We start from the raw sequence: 20,896 nt of genomic DNA on the forward strand, positions 1-20,896 counted from the left end.
GGCTTGCCAAGGTGCGAGTAGAAAGGTCTTGTAGGCCTTGATCTAGGAGACAGTTAAAAAATTGTTAAGGGCACTGGGAAAGACCATGTGGCTGTAATTAAGGGCTGGGATGAAATTTGTTTTTAATAATGTCAGCATGGGTTCAGATGTTTGGCTTTGTAGATGGTTCCTGAGGCGCTTTAGTAGCTGGATACCTTTGGAATCCTTGACTTTGAGATGCCTTAGAAGGACTGCTGAGTTGGCCCTTTCCGATAGCCACAATCAAAGGTAGTTGTATGCTAGGGCTGTTATTATTTGAAGATCCCACAGCTGCCAGTGAGAGTTTATTTCTCTGGGTATTTGCCAAATACTACAATATTAGATTTATTCTAATTCACCATCAGATTGTTCACTTAATTATAGCAGTGAAGTGCTTTGAGGGCCCTCTGTAAGCCCACCTTGGTGTGGTACTTGGTAGCGGTATCATCTGCGTACTGCAAGACTGAAATATGCACTCTGCTCAACCTTGGTGTAACTAGACTGGATCCTTCCAGTGCTGCTCCCATATGTGTGGTATAGAGGTTGAAAAGGGGGGGGGGGGGGACACAGCACGTATCCCTCTTTGAGGCCATTGTACAGAGGCACTTTTGCTGTGGCAGTGGTGGGGCTTGTTTTTATCCTGACCCATGTTGCTTGGTATAATGTTGAGATGCCCTTGAGGGGCGGCGATGGAATCCCCCAGCCTGCCACAATCCACTTTGTCAAAGGCAGTGCTATAGTCCACAAAGCAGCAGAATAGGGAGGTGGGGGGTGTTTCCTCCTAACGGCCTGTGTGGAGAGGTACGCCAGGGCCAAGATATTGTCTGTTGTGGAACAGTTAGGTCGAAAGCTTAATTGCTATAGTGGGAGGATGCCCTTGTGCGTGACATAATTCCAGCTCTTTGAACAGGATGCTGCATATGCTTCTGCTTCTCGGTCTAAAAGAGTGATGAGCCTATAATTTGTCGGTTTGGAGAAATCTACCTTTTTAAGAATGGGAAAAAGAATTGAGCCCCTCCAGGATCCAGGTTTTTATTGTCATTGCGAACAGTGGGTTTAGTATTGTCTGCCAAAATTCTTGTGCTTTTTTTAACAAGGCTGTCGGAATCCCATTGAGCCCTGGAGCCCCGTTGTTCCTCATTTCCTTAATTGGGGTGAGAACTGTGCTTTCTGTGGTTAATTTGCCATGTTGGTCCCCGAAGTTCAGACCTGGCCCATCTCATTCCATTAACTTGGCTGAATGTGTAGCCAATTCATGTGACTTAGCCAATCCCTTTCTGCCCCTTTGTTCTCTTTGGTGGGCCCTGAATTGTCAAGGCAATTTCTGTATCTCCATGGGCCGGCATGGTTTTTATCTTTTAATAGGATTAAAAGTTTAAGCCACGTTTCTTTCTTGAGTTTCCTTTGGTGCTGCCATACTTGCTTCTTGTAGGCTACCCTGAGCAGGGTGATTGATTGGTCGTTTCCATGTTTAGTGCCTCTTCTCCTGGCAGCTAGAGCCTTGTTGAGGGCCCGCTTGCTGACAATAATTTCCTTTGCGTAACAGGGGCTCTAAGTGGATGTTAGCTGATGCGGGGTTTTTCGTTGGCCATTGCCCAACGTCTTCAGGAGATCCGCCACAAGGCCCTCCCAGTGGTCAACTGCAGTTATAGAACTAGTTGGATTGCAGGCAGACTTCCTTACTTTAATCCACATGGAGAGTTTATCCCCTAGCTTAGTCGACCATTTAACTTTGTGTAGGACCTAGTTCACTTTTCACCTGTGGGTTCCCCCAGGGAAGGTATAGGTAGTGAGTTTATGGAAGCTAGCTGCAGTGTGGCCCGTGGGAGTCTATGATCGCTTTCTTCCCTATCGTCAATTTCAAAAGCGAAGGGAGTGGGTGCCAGACCTTCGCTGACAAAAATATATTCAATTGTGGAGATGTTCCTGAAGTTGGGTCTGGGCTCCATGAGGGAGAACTGGTTTCCTTTATGCTTTAGAGTGAGGAGATGTGATGATTAGCCAGGAGCACGTGTATAGGTGTAGCGATTACTGGCGTCTCTGGGCTGGTGTTATATTTTTCAGGGTCACTGATGTTCTCCTACTATGATTACCTGGTGCGACTTGTATTTGTTCAGCAGATTGTCTATGGTGTTTTTTAAAAAGGTCCAAGGCCTTTTTCTTCATGAGCAGTGCCTGATTGATGTAGCAGTTGATTAGCAGCAGGTGCAAGGGTGGTGAGTTTAGCTTGATGGCTTGGGTGAGCAGGGCTTGAAGTGAATTAGACTTAATGGTAATAGCGGTGGCCACTAATTCATGTGCATGTTTAATGAAAATGGAAAAGCCGCCAGATAGCCGGCCAAACATGTTGTTTTTCATGGCAGTGTTGTGGAACTCATACTATCCAGCCAGCGCCATTATTGCTGTGGCCCATGTCTCCTGGAGGCATAGTATGTCTCCTTTATGAAGGTAATCCAGAGTGACTTTCTCCCCAACAATTCGCTTGATGCCTGCCAAGTTCCATGAAATAATTTTTTATTGATGGGAGCAGTCAACCTTATAGGTTTTGCCTGTACGGGGCAGATGTTAGGGATGACACCCAGGGGACCTTCCGAACCTCCATTGTTCCCCCTTTAATGGACTGAAGTGTGTGACTCGTAGATTGTTGCTGCATGTTATTTGGAGGTCCTTAGCAATCTTTGGCAGAGCTTGGTGATTACTCTCACCGGTTTTGGTCCTGTTAGTACCACGCAGGATGTATTGGGCCTCTTTCCCCTGCAACGAGGAATAGAGGATGTGGGGTTGTTTCTCCAGGCATGAGGGTCAGATGTCTATAACTCACTGTCCGAACTGTGATACTTGCTTGAGAACTGTTGTTTGAAAGTGCTGTTGACGGGACCCCACTAGGGTAGATTCACACTGCGTGTCACCTTGGAAGTGTTGAAATCTTACCCACTTGACGTTCTCTGATTGAATGTGGGCTAAAGATGGTATATGTTTGAATAGGCACAAAATATTGCTCCTATTCAGAGTGTCAAAGAGCCCTTTGGGCAAAATACATTGTGGATAGCACTAATTTGTATGTGCTATCGGCTGTGATCGAGGGAGACTGAGTTACTGGTTCCTGTCTGGTTGCTTGCTGTGGATTGAGAGAACTAGGTCCTGGATGACCTGATACCGAATGGCCTGTTGGACTATTGGCAGGCTTTTTGTCAATGTTTCATTGCCGATGGGCCTGGGCTGGCGATGTACTAGAGTGGGTGGGGGACCACACGTGCCGGACTAGGCCTGCGTTTCCCCGGTGTTTAGTAGGAGAAGACTGAGTACACGTGTCCGCCTTCAGCGAGGGTGGCTGTTTGTGCTTTGTGTGCCCAGAGCCGGGACATACCTCTTCCAGTGCCTGTTGAACAAGGGCTTTCGTGATAGATGGGAAAATCTTTGTTCGTTTGACTTTCCCCCCTGTTGGGAGTGTTTGTTCTGGGCTGTTTTGGAGATGAAGATTGCAAATAGCGATACTTGGGAGGTGACTCTCTTTGTAGGGCTGATAGGAGAGGGGGCTGTTCGGTGGGGGTATCTGATGCCCCACTCTTTTAGCTTTGGCTTTTTGTGTTGTTTCCTCAGCTTTTTCTTGGCCCTCCTGGACAGGGAGGACAAGAATTTCCCATCGCCGGTGGGCACCTCGTTGGTGGGTGCTAATTCTGATGAGGTTTTAGAACAGGGGCTTGCTTTCAGTGACGTCGCTTGTAATGTAGCCTGATCAGATTGAATCACGAGAAAATGTTTGGTAGATAAGCTGAGCAATGAATTAGTGGATGAGGTAAGGGGTGCCTCTTCTGCAGTTCTTGGTGCTTGGGTAAGGGGTGCCTCGTCTGCAATTATTGGTGCTTGGGTAGCGTAGTTTTCTGGGTTGAGGAATTCTGGATTGCCATTTATTTCCTTGACTATGGTTACTATATCAACAAGGACCTCAGGTAGTAGTGCCCACTTGTCAAATATGGTGTCACATGGGCAGGAGCACTTCTGTTGTCCAGTATGTTCTCTCGACAGATTCAACCCTAATGCTTAGGTTGACTAGGCGCTGCGCAATGGATTCCAAAAGATCTAATTTTAGTTCCATTTTTGAAGCTTCCCAAAGGAGTGACCTTTCTGTGGAGTTTTGTGTTGCATTAAAGGTTGAGGTATGTAGGTCCTCAATGCTATTCCTATCATGCATTTCTGGTGGTGTTTCATGGACCTCTTTCTGAATTCTAAGCAGATTTGCGGTACTGTATTCATGCAGAGAAAGCCTGCCTGCATTCATTGGGAATAACTGTCTAGGCAATTTTAACATTTACAATTTCCAGGGGCTGAAATATATTCAAACATTCCAGCCATCGCTTTGGAAGTTTTTACAGTAGACTCCCTATTTTTGCGATTGTTCTGCCCAAATGTGGGACTAGTGCTTCATATGCCATATGGCTCAAGCTGTGCCCAACTGATGAGGCCCAAATATCCTGAAACTAGATTAAGATTGCAGGTGGTCCCTCTTGGAGGAGACCTTGTCTGGCAGCTTGGGTTGAGCTGTTCGCATGAGGAACAAGGTCAGAACTGTCTCAAATAACGTGGATCTTTGTCTTGAATGGCATGGTGGGCAAATAAGTGGCTTGGAATGTGGCCCTAGTGATAGTCAGTGGCTGTGATTAATTCAATCATTCTATCCGTTACCATGCTATTTGCTGCAGCTGAAATATTGTGTGTACTGGATATTTCTAGATGTATTGTCGTGTACCAACTGTGCGAGAGGACTCAAGCTACACTTTAGTGATGATGCCAACATTGTCTGAAACTAGTCTCTGGCTGCTTGTGACCCCTTCTGGGGAGGTCCTTGCCTGACAGTTTGGGTTGGACTGTTTTCAGGAGGAACAGGGTAAGTACAGAATTTTATAAGGTGGGTCCTTCTCTAGAGTGGCGTGGTGGGTGGAAAATGATGGATTAGAATGCAGCCAACGTGATTGCCACAGGCTGAGATTACATTTAAGCATTCAATTCAGCGTCTGGATTCCTGATAAAATTTCCAACTGTAGATGGGTTTGGAATGGTGTCAATATGCATTTTCAACAGAAGTTAGTGAAGGGATGGCCCCATGGTGTATACTTCAAAATGTTATTTGCAAAATGTCATTTGTTATTTCCTAGAAAATGTGTGCCTGGTTCACCACACCAAATAACATTAAAGATCAGAACATGACACAATACATTTCTCAATATGATTAAGAAAAATCAAGGAAAACTCAATATGCAAAAAGACACAAACAGGATCAAAATTGAATAAGGGAAACAGATGATTTGAGAGTATCAATTGAAAGTGGATGTTCATGGTTGCCAAGGGACGATTTTAGCCTAAGAGCAATAGAATGGGGTTTTGTAGGCTAAGAGATCCTATAGTGACAAATGGCTAGATGCACTAGCAGGTCAGGTGTCCATGAGGCTCTATGCCCTGTAATCTCCAATAATAAAACTGTGGTATTTGTGGTAACAAATTTGAGCAGGACTAACCTGGAAGTTTTACGTAACAAGCTTTCACCAATCCTTGAATAAACTCAACATCAGTCCACCAAAGGTAAGAAAATGACTGTCTAACACACTGTTTAATGCTGGGAAAGTCACTGTGGTCTCTCTTACAGACCACAGGTACTCAAGATGTCTAAGCACTAGGTCTCTCTTCTGTCAGGGCTCTCCGTGAGTCCATTCCTATGTGGTCAGTTGGGCTTTATTTAGAGCACAGAGGCCTTCTGCATTTTCATGTCCTTGGAGCAACGATAGCAGGCCAACCACTCAACCTTGGAGAGCATTTCCAGTCCTCAGTGGCAACAGGACGTCAATGGATCTTTAGTTTTCTTCGCAAGCAGTTTGGTGCAGTTTTTTCTTCTAAATGTTCTTTCCCAGGTCCATGAATGAGGCGATGAAAGTGGGGTGTAATTCCTATTTTGTGCACTAGCTGGCAATTGGAGAATTCCTTACACATAAACCTGGCAATTTTACCATGGATGCCTCACTACCTTTTTAGCACCTCCTTTCCAAATTTGCTGGAATTCTTCCCAGAGTTCCTCATTCAAAATGGCCCTAGCCATCCTCTATCCCAAGAACCTTTTCCTTACTTCCAGCCACTATCATTTAAAGAGGTGGTGCCTACCCACCCCCCAGTGCAGAAAATGCTTTTTCATCGATCACAGACAGGGGCACTGAAATTATGCAGCAGGGGAGGCCCAAATTATGTGGCAGGTTAAGTAAATTGTTCAGCCTGTAAAGGCTGATTATGTATTGGAATGAGGCACATTTTATGATAGCATTACTTCATTATTCTGTAATTTTTACCCTTGTTAACACTGCGCATTGGTTGCACCTCATTAGTACCAGTTTAATGCCTAAATATAACAATAAGCAACAGAAAGGTGATTAGCCAAGCGTTGCAGAGGGCCTTCCACTGCCCTGCAACACACGTTGCTGTGTTTCTAGTAACCTTTGAACCATTTGAATAAGAAATAATTTTTGGGGGTTAAAAACTGCAGGTTATGCCAGCAGATGATGGATTATGTGGCAAATGCGGCAAAACTATAACAATACATATCACGCCCCTGTCACACAAACATATTTTTCCAGCGACCCTGAACATAGAGCACAAACAGAAGGTCGAGGGTGACTTTGAGATGAATAGTTTCTGGTTCTGGTTCTGGCATCCTCATATTGGATCTCCACTTCAAAAGGATTCGCTGTTAAAGCTTCCCTTCATGTTGACTTCTGTTCGTGTCTACTATCATGATGACTAGTCCAAGCCAAGTGGTCAGAGTTGGCCACACTTGTGCATTTTCTCTCACAGAGGCAGTTCCATTCTCCACAAGAAGGCCAGTCATTTAAAGCCTGTCTGCGGTGTATTCCAATGTATTGATCAGGGATACTAGGCACACCTGTTCCAAACCTGCACAAACTACAGTCTTTAAAAGTTTCTTCTCCACTGAACGTATCAAAACAATACTTACTCCCTTGACTCTGATCTTCAATAATGAGTTGAAAAGACATTTAGTTTTGTTTCTAGCATTTTACCAATGTGAGTTATGGCATTTGTTTTATATTCAAAATCAGGTCTGTTTATTGTAAAATGTTGATTTACCTACACAGTGTCAGACAGCTTTTTTCAACTGCTCACTGTGGGGACAGATATTTCTGTTAATATTGACCATGTCCCATTTTTACAAATTAAGCATCCATCTCTGTGGACTTACAAGACCCATTTACGGGTGAATTGGTTAGTTTAGGAAACTAGTTTTTTCAAAAATGGCACAACACTTTTCCTTTCCATTTGTCATGGCAATGATTTTAAACTACACCCCAGCCAAACAACGGGGCAGATTTACAAGCCCCTTGCGCCACTTTTGCGTCACTTTTCCCATGTTAAAAGTGACGCAAAAGTGGCGCAAGCGGCTTGTAAATCTGCCCCAACGTTTTTAGCCATTTATATAGATGATATGACTGCACACTTCAACACCCACATATGTTATTAAACTTTCACACCACTGATGCATTTGCACTGCATTTCTAGTGGCATCTAACCATTGCATTAGTAGAAAGTTAAACACACCAGGTGTGTCTCTTAAATTTAAAAGCACATGTTGTGAAACTACTAACATTCTTATGCTAGAAAACTAAAGAATGGAAGAACCACTGCAAACGGAATGCTTTCTTACATGAGTGAATTAATGTAAATGTATACAATACCAATCTCCCAGCTGAAAAGTGTCAATGTAGTTTTATATTCAAGAACTCTCATATTGAACCCTATGAGCCACCCACAGAAGATTCATTACATTTCTGCCTGTGCAGAAAATGGCATTGAATGTGTAAATATCTTTGCACAATAGGTAAGAAAAAAAAATACTAGGAATGCTGTTTTATTGAGGCTTGTAGAAATGCAAACAAATCTTTAACAAAACACTTCATTCTTCCTGCATATCGTGTTTGTGAAGATAGGGGAAAATAATACTGAATTTAAAAGGAAATATGTTTTAGATCCTGCAATTGCATTTCTTACATTATGCTTCATACAAAACCTACTTTAATTGAAAAGGAATTGTGTGTTATACACTGAAATTGCATTTCGTACATTATACTTCATACACAACCTTATTTTTTCCCGGATGCAGCCGCATTATTTTGCATTCTTTTAAATAAACTAGAAGGAACTAGATAACTATATATTGGTGGACCATAGAAAACATTGTATGAAATATATCAATTTTCTGGGACAACGAGATTTTCAAATGACATATTTGAATTCTCGTGATCCATCTGTAGGTAATGAAGCACATCAATATACTTTTTAGTGGACCCAATCAGAGAATAATACAATTTTCTTCAAACTCAAAGGCAACGTGATACAGAAGAGATATCATTGTGTATTTTTGCTTTAATTTCTGTCCTACACTGATGAACACTTGAAAATGAAAGCCAGCCATGTAATTTCATTAAGAAAGGCAGAAGAATCAATTTCAAATATGTTAGATCCAGAAAGTTTTAAGGTGCTTGTACAGTGATCCGCTCTGCGTACTGTGACTTCAATGCATTTATATAGTACATATCTTGAAGGCTATGCCAGATATAATTTAATACAGAACGTTGGGGCCTATTCACAAATTGCATTCTGTGGTACATTTTGCAGGACTATGTTATACCTTTCAGCGCAAGGTTGGTCTTCCCCCAAACATTTTGCCTTACTCCTCCATTTTTTTGCTCACCCCGGTTTTGTTGGCCTTAGGACTCTGTGCATTTGACCACCTCCAACCAGTGCTACTGTGTGTCTGCTCATTCCTTAAAATATGGTAACATTAGCATACATCCAATTGGCATATTACATTTACTTTTAGGTCCCTAGTAAAGTGGTACATCATTTACCCAGGGCATGTAAATTAAATGCTACGACAGGTGCCACTAAAGGACCTGCAGCACTTATTGTGCCACCCACTTAAGTAGCTCTTTAAACATGTCTCAGGCCTTCAATTGCAGCCTGTGTGTGCAGTTTACACTGACATTTCGACCAGCCCAAAAACATTCTGACAGACCAAAACCTTCCCTTTTAATACATATAGCTCATCCCCAATGTAGGCCCTAAATAGCCCAGGGTGCAGGTTGCAGTGTATTTAAAAAGCTGAACATGTACTCCTACATTTTATATGTCCTGGTAGTAAAAAACTCTTAAATCATTTTCCTCCAGTACAAAGCCTACGATTTCCATAGGATAAAATTAGGCTACCTTATTACATTTAATAAGTGATACCTCTTAATTGGAAGCAGAAAGGAATGTCGAGTTTGGTCTCTAAATGATTACAATTTAAATTCCTCTTTAATGTTAGAGTTGAATGTTAAGTCAGTTGTTGCCACATAGGTGTTGGCAGGATGGGCCATCTGATTTGATAGGGTCTGGTAGAACTGTCACCTACAGCACTTGCACATCATAAAGATGCCTCGGCACACTCACAAAGGGTTTGACACCAGTCAGAGAAGCTGGAGCCAGAGCAAAATGGCAGGAAATTTCAAACACCTCTAGGGGTAGAAACCTTAAGAACCTTCTCCTACTTCAAAACTGGTAACAAATATAAATATTGGACCCTTATACCCAGCTCTTGAGTGCACTTCTGGACCTGTCACGTGGCCAGACTAGAAACAATGCAATTTTTATGCTCACATTTCTTAGGTTGCCTTCTTTTTGTGACACAGTGACTTTTTGACATACATTTGTGTATGGGTCAGTGCAGGATAGCATTCTTAGAAATGGCATTTGCTTACATTTCGACTTCATATATATATATGAATGCATTTCCTTGATAACTATAAAGGAGCTCTCTGCTGACACTTCGAGGTCGTGGTACATCGGAAATCCAGCTCAGCTGATCCCTGTCCTCTCCACGAGGGATATACCTCTCTACATGTAGAAGGACAGCCTTATGACACTTGCCTGCAGGTAATGGGGAATTAGGTCACCAGGCATCGATTCTTGGTAGGTCACCTTCCTAGGTCTTACAAAGTTATGGAGCATTAGGTAGGAGCACACTGCTTACTCAAGAATCTCATTGCTTCAATAAATATTGAAACCTCAGGTTGTGTATTTCTTGTGTATATCCTTTGGGTGTGAATGAGAATCCAAACAAAAAGGTTTTAGATGTTACCGCTTTTTCCTTGTTGGATCAGGGTTGCCATGTTCTGAGGTTGCACACACATTTGTTACCCTGTAGGGCTAGGGGGTTGGAATGGTGTGTTGTGAGCTAGCAGGACTATAGGCCAACATCTCATGAGTGGGAGGGGAGAATCAGACTTGCACCATCCCGAAGTCTATGTTGTCTGACAAACATACAGTTTTACCACTCTTGGTACAAGCCATACGACAGACCTGTGGAAGACTCAGTAGGACTGATGTGCTACTCTGCTACAAGACGGACTGCTACTCTGCTGCTCTACTGCCTTTTATTATTCACTAGTGTTATTCTGACACTGAAACACCAATGGTGTTGAATTGCCATGTAATTGATGTTAGCCAATAGTCATAACGTCATTTTGTCATGTAAATGATCTTCAGGGTTGAACTGTAGGAAGTACAGGTTGAATAGATTCTTTAGATGCATAGAAAGTTCAACTACAAGATGGTACGCTTAGTTGTTTACAGTCAAATAGAATAAGGGGTAGTGAGTGAGACAAAAAATTCAAACTCTGAGATAGCACTATGTTAAACAAAGGATAAGGTAAAAAAACTGCTTCATGGGCAATCTTCAGAGAAATATCAATACGTTTAACATGCATAGAAACTACTACTGTGGAGGAAAAATCATGGCTGCTGTACCATTGACAATGACAATAGCGTTATTTAGAGTTAGGGATTCTTACTTGCAGACTATATGGATACAAAGAGGTGAGAAAGAACTCACTACAACATCCCTGTAACCTTTGAGTTTTCTAGTGAATTTCTGAGTTTTTTTTTCCATTCTATTTTCTAACTTTAACATGGCTGTAAGCTTTGTTTTTTCAGTGAATTTCTGAGTTTCTTTAAATGTTTTTCCCTAAATATAACATCCTTTTAACATTTGGATTTTTTTAAGTGAATTTCTTCAGTTTTAAAATTTTATTTTCTAACTGTAACGAGTAACTTTTGAGAGTGAGTGTGTGAGGGGAAACAGCCATTACAGCGCGGCTGTTTCCCCGCATGCTATTACATTGCAAGCATTATAACGCATGCTATGTAACAACGCGTAGCCATTACTACGCATTTATTTACATCGCATGTGCTTTTATAATGCATGCGATGTAATGGAAATCCACCTTGTTGTGAGGAAACTGAGGCTCTCTCAGCCGATGTGAGAGGAGAAGAGAGGATCCACAAGGCGAGAGAGGTAAGGGGGAATTGGGCCTCGTGGGGGTTATATTTTTAGTGTTTAGGGTAGTGTTGTGGTGTGTGTAGTGCAGGGTAGTGTTTTAGGGTTTAGGGTAGTGTCGGGGTGTGTGTGCAGTGCAGTGTAGTGTTTTAGGGTTTAGGGTAGTGTTGGGGTGTGTGTGAAGTGCAGGGTAGTGTTTTAGTGTTTAAGGTAGTGTCGGGGTTTGTGTGTAGTGCAGGGAAGTCTTTTAGGGTTTAGGGTAGTGTCGAGGTCGTGCTGGGTAGTGTTAATGTAGGTTGAGGACTGGGGGTTGGAGGAGGGTTGTGCAGGGGTACTACATTAGGGATGAGGGTAGGGCAGGGTAGTGTCACTTACATTTCCTACTTTTACAACACACATATGTGTGTGAGTCTCTGATGGGTCTGTGAGTGGGTGCATGAGTCTGTGAGTGGGTATGTAGGTATCAGAGTGAGTCTGGTAGTGTGTCTGTGACTGAGTATGTGACTGAGTAGGTCTGTGAATGGATGCATTAGTGTGCAAATCGGTGTGTGCTATTTTTTAAACTTATAAGAGGTCCCTTACACAGCTGTAGAATGTACCCCGACCCTGACTCCTCCTATATATTTTTTTAATTCTTTTTATTAACCAAGACACAAACACTTCAGTTGGAAACAGCATGAGTATACATATCAGATGGGGAAGCACAAGCAGGTACAGAGATATATTATTTGAGCACAGTCCCACAAGCTCCTCCTTTCCTCTCAGGATGTCAGGGATACCACAATCACATGAACCCCGGTCAGTGTCCCTCCGCACATCACTGGCCTTGGTCCCTATAGTTCGCCCATGCCCCCCATATCTTTTCCCATTTGCGTGGGCACCCTCTGCTCTGGTAAATAGTCTGTTTGGCTCGTTGACATCAGTCCAAGTCTTTTCCCCAGTATTCCACTATTGGTACCTCCCCTGCCCCCATAACCGGGCAATGTTCCTTTTGGCCACAGCTGCCACCAATAAAGCCAATGAAATTCCCCCGTTATAGTTAGTGCAGGCAACTATAACTCACCCGACCGCAATCCTCTGCTGATGACGTCAGATATTACATCACTGTATTTAGACACCTATTTACCCATGTCTTCTTCCATTAATCTTTAGCTATACATATATTACAAATATTTATTTTTCAGAAAGACACATATGTAATCAGTGATGTAATATCTGACGTCATCAGCAGAGGATAGCGGTCGCGTGAGTTATAGTTGCCTGCACTAACTATAACGGGGGAATTTCATTGGTTTTTTACGAGGGAAATGTCCAGCTAACTATAACATGTGTGATACCTATGGTTTTTTAAGTGAATTTGCAAGGTTTTTTAAATGCTAATTCCTAACTATACCGTGTGTGAAACCTATGGTTTTTTAAGTGCATTTGTACGTTTTTTTAAATGCTAAGTTATGTATTTATTAATATATATTTTTTTTCAGGTTTTTCACCGTGCGCGCACGGTGCGCGCCTATAGATATGTATGTACTTTTACCTGCAATTTTCTCAGGAACTAATGAACAGATTAACTCCAGATAAGTTTTGGGACCCCCCATTTTTTCTCAGCCCCCGCTTGACGAATCCCCCTGAGACTTTCAGGATAGGAGCGGAGCGGAATGGAGTGCCCCACCTATTTTGAAAATTTCGCGAGGATTCATCAATCGGCGCCAAAGTTATTCCAAATAGAATGTTGCGGATTTCCTATGGAAACACGATCCTAAAAATAACTATCTACTGGCGACTGCCAGTAGATTATATATATATATATATATATATATATATATATATATATATATATATATATATATATATATATATATGCAATCTTTGTTTCGAATTCAACTGCAATTATTGAGTAATTTTTTAAATAAGATATATATTATATATTTGCATACAGATCGAGAGAGAGAGAGAGAATGAATAACATTTTATTGTTTTGGGCTCATGTGTACATTTGATAACTCTAAAATGTTGTATGTGATGCAGTAAAAATCTATTGTATATGTTTTTAGGTTTAGGGTTTTTGGTAAATACGCCTTTGTGTGATTTAGATTCAGATAGTAGATGTTTTATTTATCTCCGTGCCTCTATATTGTTGAATTTTGGGATGCTCCTGCACGAATGAGCTTTGCAAGCTAGGGAACTGTACAAGGCCCATGTAAGGTTGTGGGATAATAGTTTGGATTATGAGAAGAGTCGGGTTTTAAAATTTAGACTTGATCTTTGAGGCTTGAGCTGCTGTGAGAATGAGAAAAATAGTGGATCCTGCCCTCTGGGCATGGAGCTGCATACTCATCTAGAGTCGCTGGGAGATTTTCAATCAGATAAAATGGGCTGATCATTATTTTGGCCATGTGCATTGATTTGGAGCAGCTATTTCTGGAGCTTGGAGATGACAATGGGAGAAAGGTTCCAACTGGATCTTTAAGCACCAGAATTTCTAGGATTATATTCTGAAACCTCCATTTCATGAGAAGGTAGGAATACACATGTACCTAGATTGGTGGTGTTGCTGCCAAATGTGGAGAAGACATAGAAAAACAGTTTAATTAAACAGGACTGTTATGGCAGGGTCACATGTTTTGATACAATGACCATTTTTTTCTCTTTGTCTGCTATGTTATCCATATGGGCACTTTCGGTTTTAGGCTCCATGTCACTCTTCACTGTGACCTTTGAGATTGGGAATTATTCTTATTTTCTTATTAAATATGTCTTCCATTTTTTACTTCAATTTTAAATATTACATATACTTTGCTGGTTTGTTGTTCTTAAAATAGGAACCAAGCAATTGTACTGTGTTTCACTAGGGCTAATGATATATCCAAAATGCTTATGACTCCAATTTTTTATGTTCATGAAATATTTGAACACTTTAGAACTATAATATTAAAAGTATAACATTACGCAATGTAAACAAGTTCAAGGAATGAAAATATTCTTTTTTTACCTAGAACATCCTGACCAGTATGATTTTCTATTAAGCTATACAAGGACATGAACAGCCCTAAATGTAACAATCCTTTTTGATGATTGCTCAGATCAGGTGGACCAAAACAGCAGGAAGTGCCTCGGACAGATTTCAAGACTCCAGCGTCTTCAATGAAACATTGAGGATTGTAAATATCCAACGGCATCAAGGTGGCCGCTACTACTGTAAAGCTGAAAATGGACTGGGCTCTCCTGCAATAAAGTCCATTCGAGTGGATGTCTATTGTAAGTATAGTACTCAACTTTATCAGTTCACTGCTCCCTTCCTTATTGTTTTAATACAATGTGCTTAAAATGCATTTGTAATTGTAATTGAATGTGAAAGAGGTCTAAGAGTGTGTTTAGTAGACACGCACGTTTTGACATTGTCAAAAAAAGTATACCCTAAAAAATTACATGTAGCATAGAGCAAAAAATTACATGTAGCTTCACTAGAATCTGATCTTTGCTGAAGTTAGTGACCATTAGGATATGCACAATGTATGTAACTTCTTTCTAGCATAACTATACTTGGGGCTCTAAGTGGTCCGGGTCCCCCAGGCCTCAGACCGGATAGTACTTAAAAACGGACTTTGAAATGGGTCCCGATTGGTCCCCACATTAGTGTCTTTAACTTTATAGGTAAAACATTGATCTATTCCTGAATAATGAATGTGCCGACATAGCAATGGTCACGTATTAAAGTTGCAATTGTGATGCTCTGCAAATGTGTGTGAAAGAGGTACACAGTTTTCAAAATATTGACTAGAGGAAAATGTAAGAAAATGCAGTGCTTTTAGGTGAATCGGTGCGTTGTGTGTTTGAGGTGGTGAAGTAAATGAGATGTGAGTAAGTGTATTCATCATTGAATAAAAATAGGGTGCTGAAGAGGAAACAGACGAGGTATGAGATATGTGGATGGAGAAGCTGTGGAGAGAAAAAGGGCGTATATGTCTAACATAGAATGAACATAATAGGAGTAATTGAGACATTGTGCAGGCCACTACCCCTTCCACAGACCTCAGCTATCTTTAATTACAAAGTGTCATAATTTCAGAATTAAAGCATTTTCAATATTAATTATCTACAACAAAGCTCTTGTTGCTTCTCTTTTATCTTAAGCAGTGAACAACCATTGACAAAGCCAATAGACCTGGCTGATTTAGATACATGTCAGTAGTTGTGTTATACATGTGGTTGAACGAATCTCAGAGAGGCACACAAAATACCGGTCAGGTGGCACACTATGGACATCACAGATGTGTAGCTAATGTTTTAAAAGCATGCCTTAATTGCATAGGCACCAACCCTTTTAGAGACATCCCACTTTTTAAATTCCATTTTAATTCCACTTAAAGCTCTGACTGTACTTCTTTTCAGAATAACAGTTTTTCTTTGTGTTACTCATGGATGGTCTTCCCTGTCAGCGTTGTAAGAGATGTATGTCATCGTGTGTGAGACATTGTTTGCTCAAGCCAAGTCTCTTGTGAGCCAAAATCATCCAATCTTCTTAAGCATAAGGAAAACAGATATTATGAGGAATAGAATTATACATAACCCTGTAACCTGATTTTAAGCAAGATTACACTTGAGTAAAATAATTATGCACACTCTGGTGACCTCCTTTATTGGAAAGAAGAAAAACAGATATAAAAAAGAAGCCATTTTGTACAAGATAAGTCTCTTAACCCCTTGAATGCCCATGACGAGATAGTCTCGTCATGGGCCGCGGTTGCGCTGTGCCCATGACGAGACTATCTCATCATGAACCCCGCCCGCTAATTCAACGCCCGGCACAGGGCGGGGAAAGGGCGGGGCACACAAGGGGTTAAATATAAACTCTGTTTGGTTAAAAAAAGTCCCAAAGAAACTTTTAATTAATTGTAAGCCATAATATTATAGCGAGAATGTATCATACACAAGAAAGTGCATACTGTAGCTTCAGGATTTTAATATTTTTAAGTACACTTTTGTAGTAATTTGTTTATAAGTTAAAATGAGAATGTCAGGCTATTCTTTCAAGAATTGGGGTTCTTTCGAGAATTGTGGTTCTTTATTTCCTGGAAATGCATGTTCCTAAAACAATTTTGCTATCTTTTTTCCTATTGGTTGCCCTTTTATTTGTTCCAGTGATGACATAATTCATTTATTATATATACACTGCAACTCCAGTTTAAAGTAAGGTTGTTTATTCAAGTGCTGTGACACGATTCGGCAGGGTCACCTGCCTTGGTCACACACACATATATATATATATATAGTTTCATTACAGAGCACAACCGCAAGTAAGTCAACCAACCTTGTTGTCAGTTACTTTTAATGAACACCGCACCATGCAATATACATAATACAATGAGCAACCATCTGAGTACAAAAGGCAAAAGTACAAATGATCTTGATTGTGGAGACACGAAGTATGTAGTGTTGTTGAAGACAGAAGATTAATTATATGTACATGTTCGTGAAAACTGGATAAACTGAAATATAATATCATTCAACACGCGCCGTCTTCATAGGATTACATACCTGTGAGGAGTTGTAACAGCAAACAAAACGAGAAGGTTGGACTACTGCCATTGCTGTTGCGTATCCCTAACAACTAAGGAATTCTAAGAGCTGATTTATCATCCGTACCATTTTACTATGAAGCCTTGAAAAAGTTGTCTACACAACGAAACACTTGTCAGCTGTCTTCAACAACACTACATACTTCGGGCCAACACAATCAAGATCATTTGTACTTTTGCCTTTTGTACTCAGATGGTTGTGCGGTTTTCATTAAAAGTAACTGACAACAAGGTCGGTTGACTTACTTGTGGTTGTGCTCTGTAATGAATATTTGTCTTTAATTATATGGAGAGAATTTCTCTTTTCTCTATATATGCCAATACTGGATGAGTGGCACAGTGTTTTACATTAAGCACGCCTTTACATATGTACCTGAATACTTACTGGAGGATAATGAGGAGGTGCTGACCTGTGCTTTATTGCCACTGCCATTTTGTTCTCTAAATTGTCATATACATATATATGTTGTTATAGTTTGGTCAGCGTTTCGATAGGAAATGCATTTATTGTATTGCTGATAACTTTGGCACTGTTTGACAAGTCGCTAAATATATTCCCTCATAGCCTTAATACTTTCAGACAAATGTAATTATTACCAATATAACTCATCTATTAATTCACAATAGTGACAAAGGACATGAATTATTTCATTAATTTATTAATTTCATTTACTTCAAAAGATTTTTCATGACATTGTAATTTTGTCTTTCATGTACATGTCTTTTTTTACTTTTTTTACTTTTTTAACCAAACTAAATAATCACAGTTTGTACACAATACAAAAAAGAAACATGATTATATACAAAACGTCATATTTCCACATCCACAGTCACATACAAAATAGAAAAATGTCCCTATAAATTACTCAAATAAATACAAACATACCACATTCTCTCAAAGCATCCATACTCTCACAAAAATTCATGCAGTCAACATCTGTTCATAGGAAAAGATAATGTATGATAAATAACATTTCTACGACCAATCAGATGTAATATAACAGAGCAAGACAGCTCAGTAAACGGTCGACGCGCGTTTCGGTAGTGTAAGAAGATGTTTCGACCACCTTCATCAGGACCTATACAGAGTTCAATTCCATCCGTAACATAGCAGTCAAGGGACCTAAAAAAATATATATACAAAATAGTCACCATCGTGACTACTACAGTTATACAGCAACATTCGATTTTTAAGTGGGCCAATCATGTACATACAGTAGATTTGTCAATCAAAGGACCTCCCAACACCCTAGTCCCTGCCACCACTGGGAAGTTATACCCAAAAAAAGGGAAATTTCTTATTTTCTACCATCCAACCCTCATTTTGGGATTATTAAGTGTATTGTTCTAAATGCCTATCTTTAATGCCAAACTTTGTTTAATATCAAAGAAACCATGATGGACACTTATTAAAGATCAACAAAAAAAGATGTAAGAAAAAGGAAGAAGAAAAGAAACAATTTTATTATCTTATTTAAACGAAGCTCCTTATTTCTACTCACAAGATCACAAGGTAGGAGATGTTTCCCAAAGTTTGTTCGCCAAATGCTCTAAGATAGCGTCCACCACAACGTTCAGCCAATGGGGCCTTTTTTTTATATATATCTGAATAGTAGGGTAATTAAATGAGAAAATGCTGTCTAAAGATAGAATTACATACATCATCTACATATAGCTCGAATTCCTATATATCCTTACCAGAGGAAGATTCCTATAGTCGGGGTATACCAATTCATTTTCTTGTTTTTAAAACTCCAAGCGCTCAGTGGAGGGTTCGGACTGTTCCAAATGATTGAAAGCGAAATTCACTTCTAATCCCTCTTCAGTATTTATAATCCTCAAGCCGTGCCTCGTTTCAATGCCATATTATGGCTTGAATGTTTGTGAATATTCCCTTAAATGAAAATAATGGCATTCAATTAATCTACCAATTTTAAATTTCCAATATAATTCACAACAACAACATTTTACGGCATTATCCCACTTAGCATAGTTCTCTCAGTGCTCTTAACTTACATGGAGCACATGCACATAAAGGAAACCCATATAAACCGAGTCTCATCGGGCTAAGAACAGTTGGCTCATCTCCATCTGTTGTCTTAGGGAATGATCTTAACATGGATCCCGTCTGTTTTTAAAAGATTCGAAGTAATGGAGCAAAACGTATGTATAATATTCATTGCCATACCACTAGTTCCCAAAGTGGCAAATACAGAAGTAACAGCCATATTATGACGTATTTGGAGAAACAGAGAAAAACGAAATTCTCGTATTGTTTTATATTTCTGGTTCAACTAGTTAGGGCACGACTGAGTATCTCTATAACTAATTTACCTACTGTTCAATTTAAAGCTAGGTTTCCTCCAACCATTGCCCTATGGTGTCCTCAATCCACGTTGCCATTAATAACTATCGAGCTATAAAGAGCTCTGATTAATAATTATTTATGGCAAAAAAGCATTTCATGAAATTGAAATATAATTCGTAGATATCTCCCAAGACGCTAAGCGCAATAAGAATAAGCATGTAAAAATACATAGAAGTTTAACAGACACCAATGCATATCAATCAGAGTACGGACCTGCCATAGAGGGGAATTCAAAGCGAACAACTGCTTGGCTACGCTGAAAAAAAGCGAGGAAAGCTACAGTGTTTCATCTGCATACGGCAACGGTCTCATAACCTACATATCTTTAAGTCCAAGGCTTAGACTCCTCCGCATACTGGCCCTCACGTATTCCAAATGAGATTCATGAAGTCACTGACAATTTTCCACGGGGTTTTAAATAGCCCCGTTTTTTCTAATTCACATTGCGCGAGACATCGCTGGGAGTTCTCGTGATTTGAGATCATTTCCATAGAGATAGGACTGTGAATCTATAAGCACAGGCGCTATGTTGTGATTTCTAGTGACACGAAGCCTGTGAAGGCATAAAAATAAACAAAGGACTAAATCTAAATGAGTATGGGCTCCATCTTAAGCATATGAAAAGTGAAACTCATCAATCGAGCTAAGGAAAAAAGATCAAAAAGGAAATAATAATGGTGGTCAAAACACCCCGCTATTCCACGGGTATCAGTCGAACCATCCCAAAATACAATCAAACCACCATCACTAAAAAACGGAAAATTGTCCGATGGAGGCATTAGAATCCTGCCTATTTAAGCAGTAAGAAGCCAGAATAGACACATCAAATTAAATGTCTGGAAGTTCATTAAGGCATGCTGACATATCGCCATAATTTAACCGAAATTTACAACAGCTCTCCTACCAAATAATTTTAATATTTTGAGGAGGGGATTTGTCAAAACAAACATATAAGTTTAGAAATTCAGAGGGGTGAGCTGACTTACCACCATAATTTGAATAAAACTAACAGCGGCTCCCCTACCAAGTGATGCAATTATTTTTAAATTGTTTTAAGGAGGAGTAAAAACTTGATATAATATATGACCTAAGTAAGACCCACTTGCTACGTCACAGAGAAGACCCAGAGCCCTGAGGTCTTCCTGTGACCACAAGAGATACAATATTCCACTATCAAAGGAGTTGTCCTGTATATATCACATGATCTCTAGACTGCCATCCTGGAGAGCATGAGCATCTATAGTCCTGTACATATCACATGATCTCTAGTCTGCCAACCCGAAGAACATGAGCATCTATTAATTCGTTATAATCATGTCCTCTAATAAACTCAAGAGAAAATCGTATTTGAGGAGTACCCCCAGTTTGTGTCCTGAGGGTTGCTCAATAGATCATATTCATTTTACCAGAAATACACAGAATAGCCAATCAAAAAACAAATTATGATTGCGTGATGAACCAAGATATATCCTCATTAAGTCCATTCCGTATACAATCTAGATGGAAAATCCAGAAAGTCTCACGCCTTTTGCGTGTAAGTTCTATAGACTGTCCTGCTTTATT

The 20,896-nt window shown here is 40.2% G+C and overlaps 1 protein-coding gene across 5 annotated transcripts in view; it reads left to right on the top strand.

The window, feature by feature from the left end:
* MDGA2 (MAM domain containing glycosylphosphatidylinositol anchor 2) overlaps window positions 1-20,896 on the top strand; it is a 1,462,473-nt gene that overhangs the window by 549,713 nt on the left and 891,864 nt on the right. For all 5 annotated transcript variants that reach the window (XM_085627023.1, XM_085627026.1, XM_085627025.1 and 2 more), the window contains exon 3: window positions 14,470-14,644. In XM_085627023.1, coding sequence (XP_085483149.1) covers window positions 14,470-14,644 — 175 coding nt within the window. The remainder of the gene's footprint in view (window positions 1-14,469; window positions 14,645-20,896) is intronic.

The sequence above is a fragment of the Triturus cristatus genome, chromosome 9, assembly GCF_964204655.1.
Source record: "Triturus cristatus chromosome 9, aTriCri1.1, whole genome shotgun sequence".
Lineage (NCBI taxonomy): Eukaryota > Metazoa > Chordata > Amphibia > Caudata > Salamandridae > Triturus > Triturus cristatus.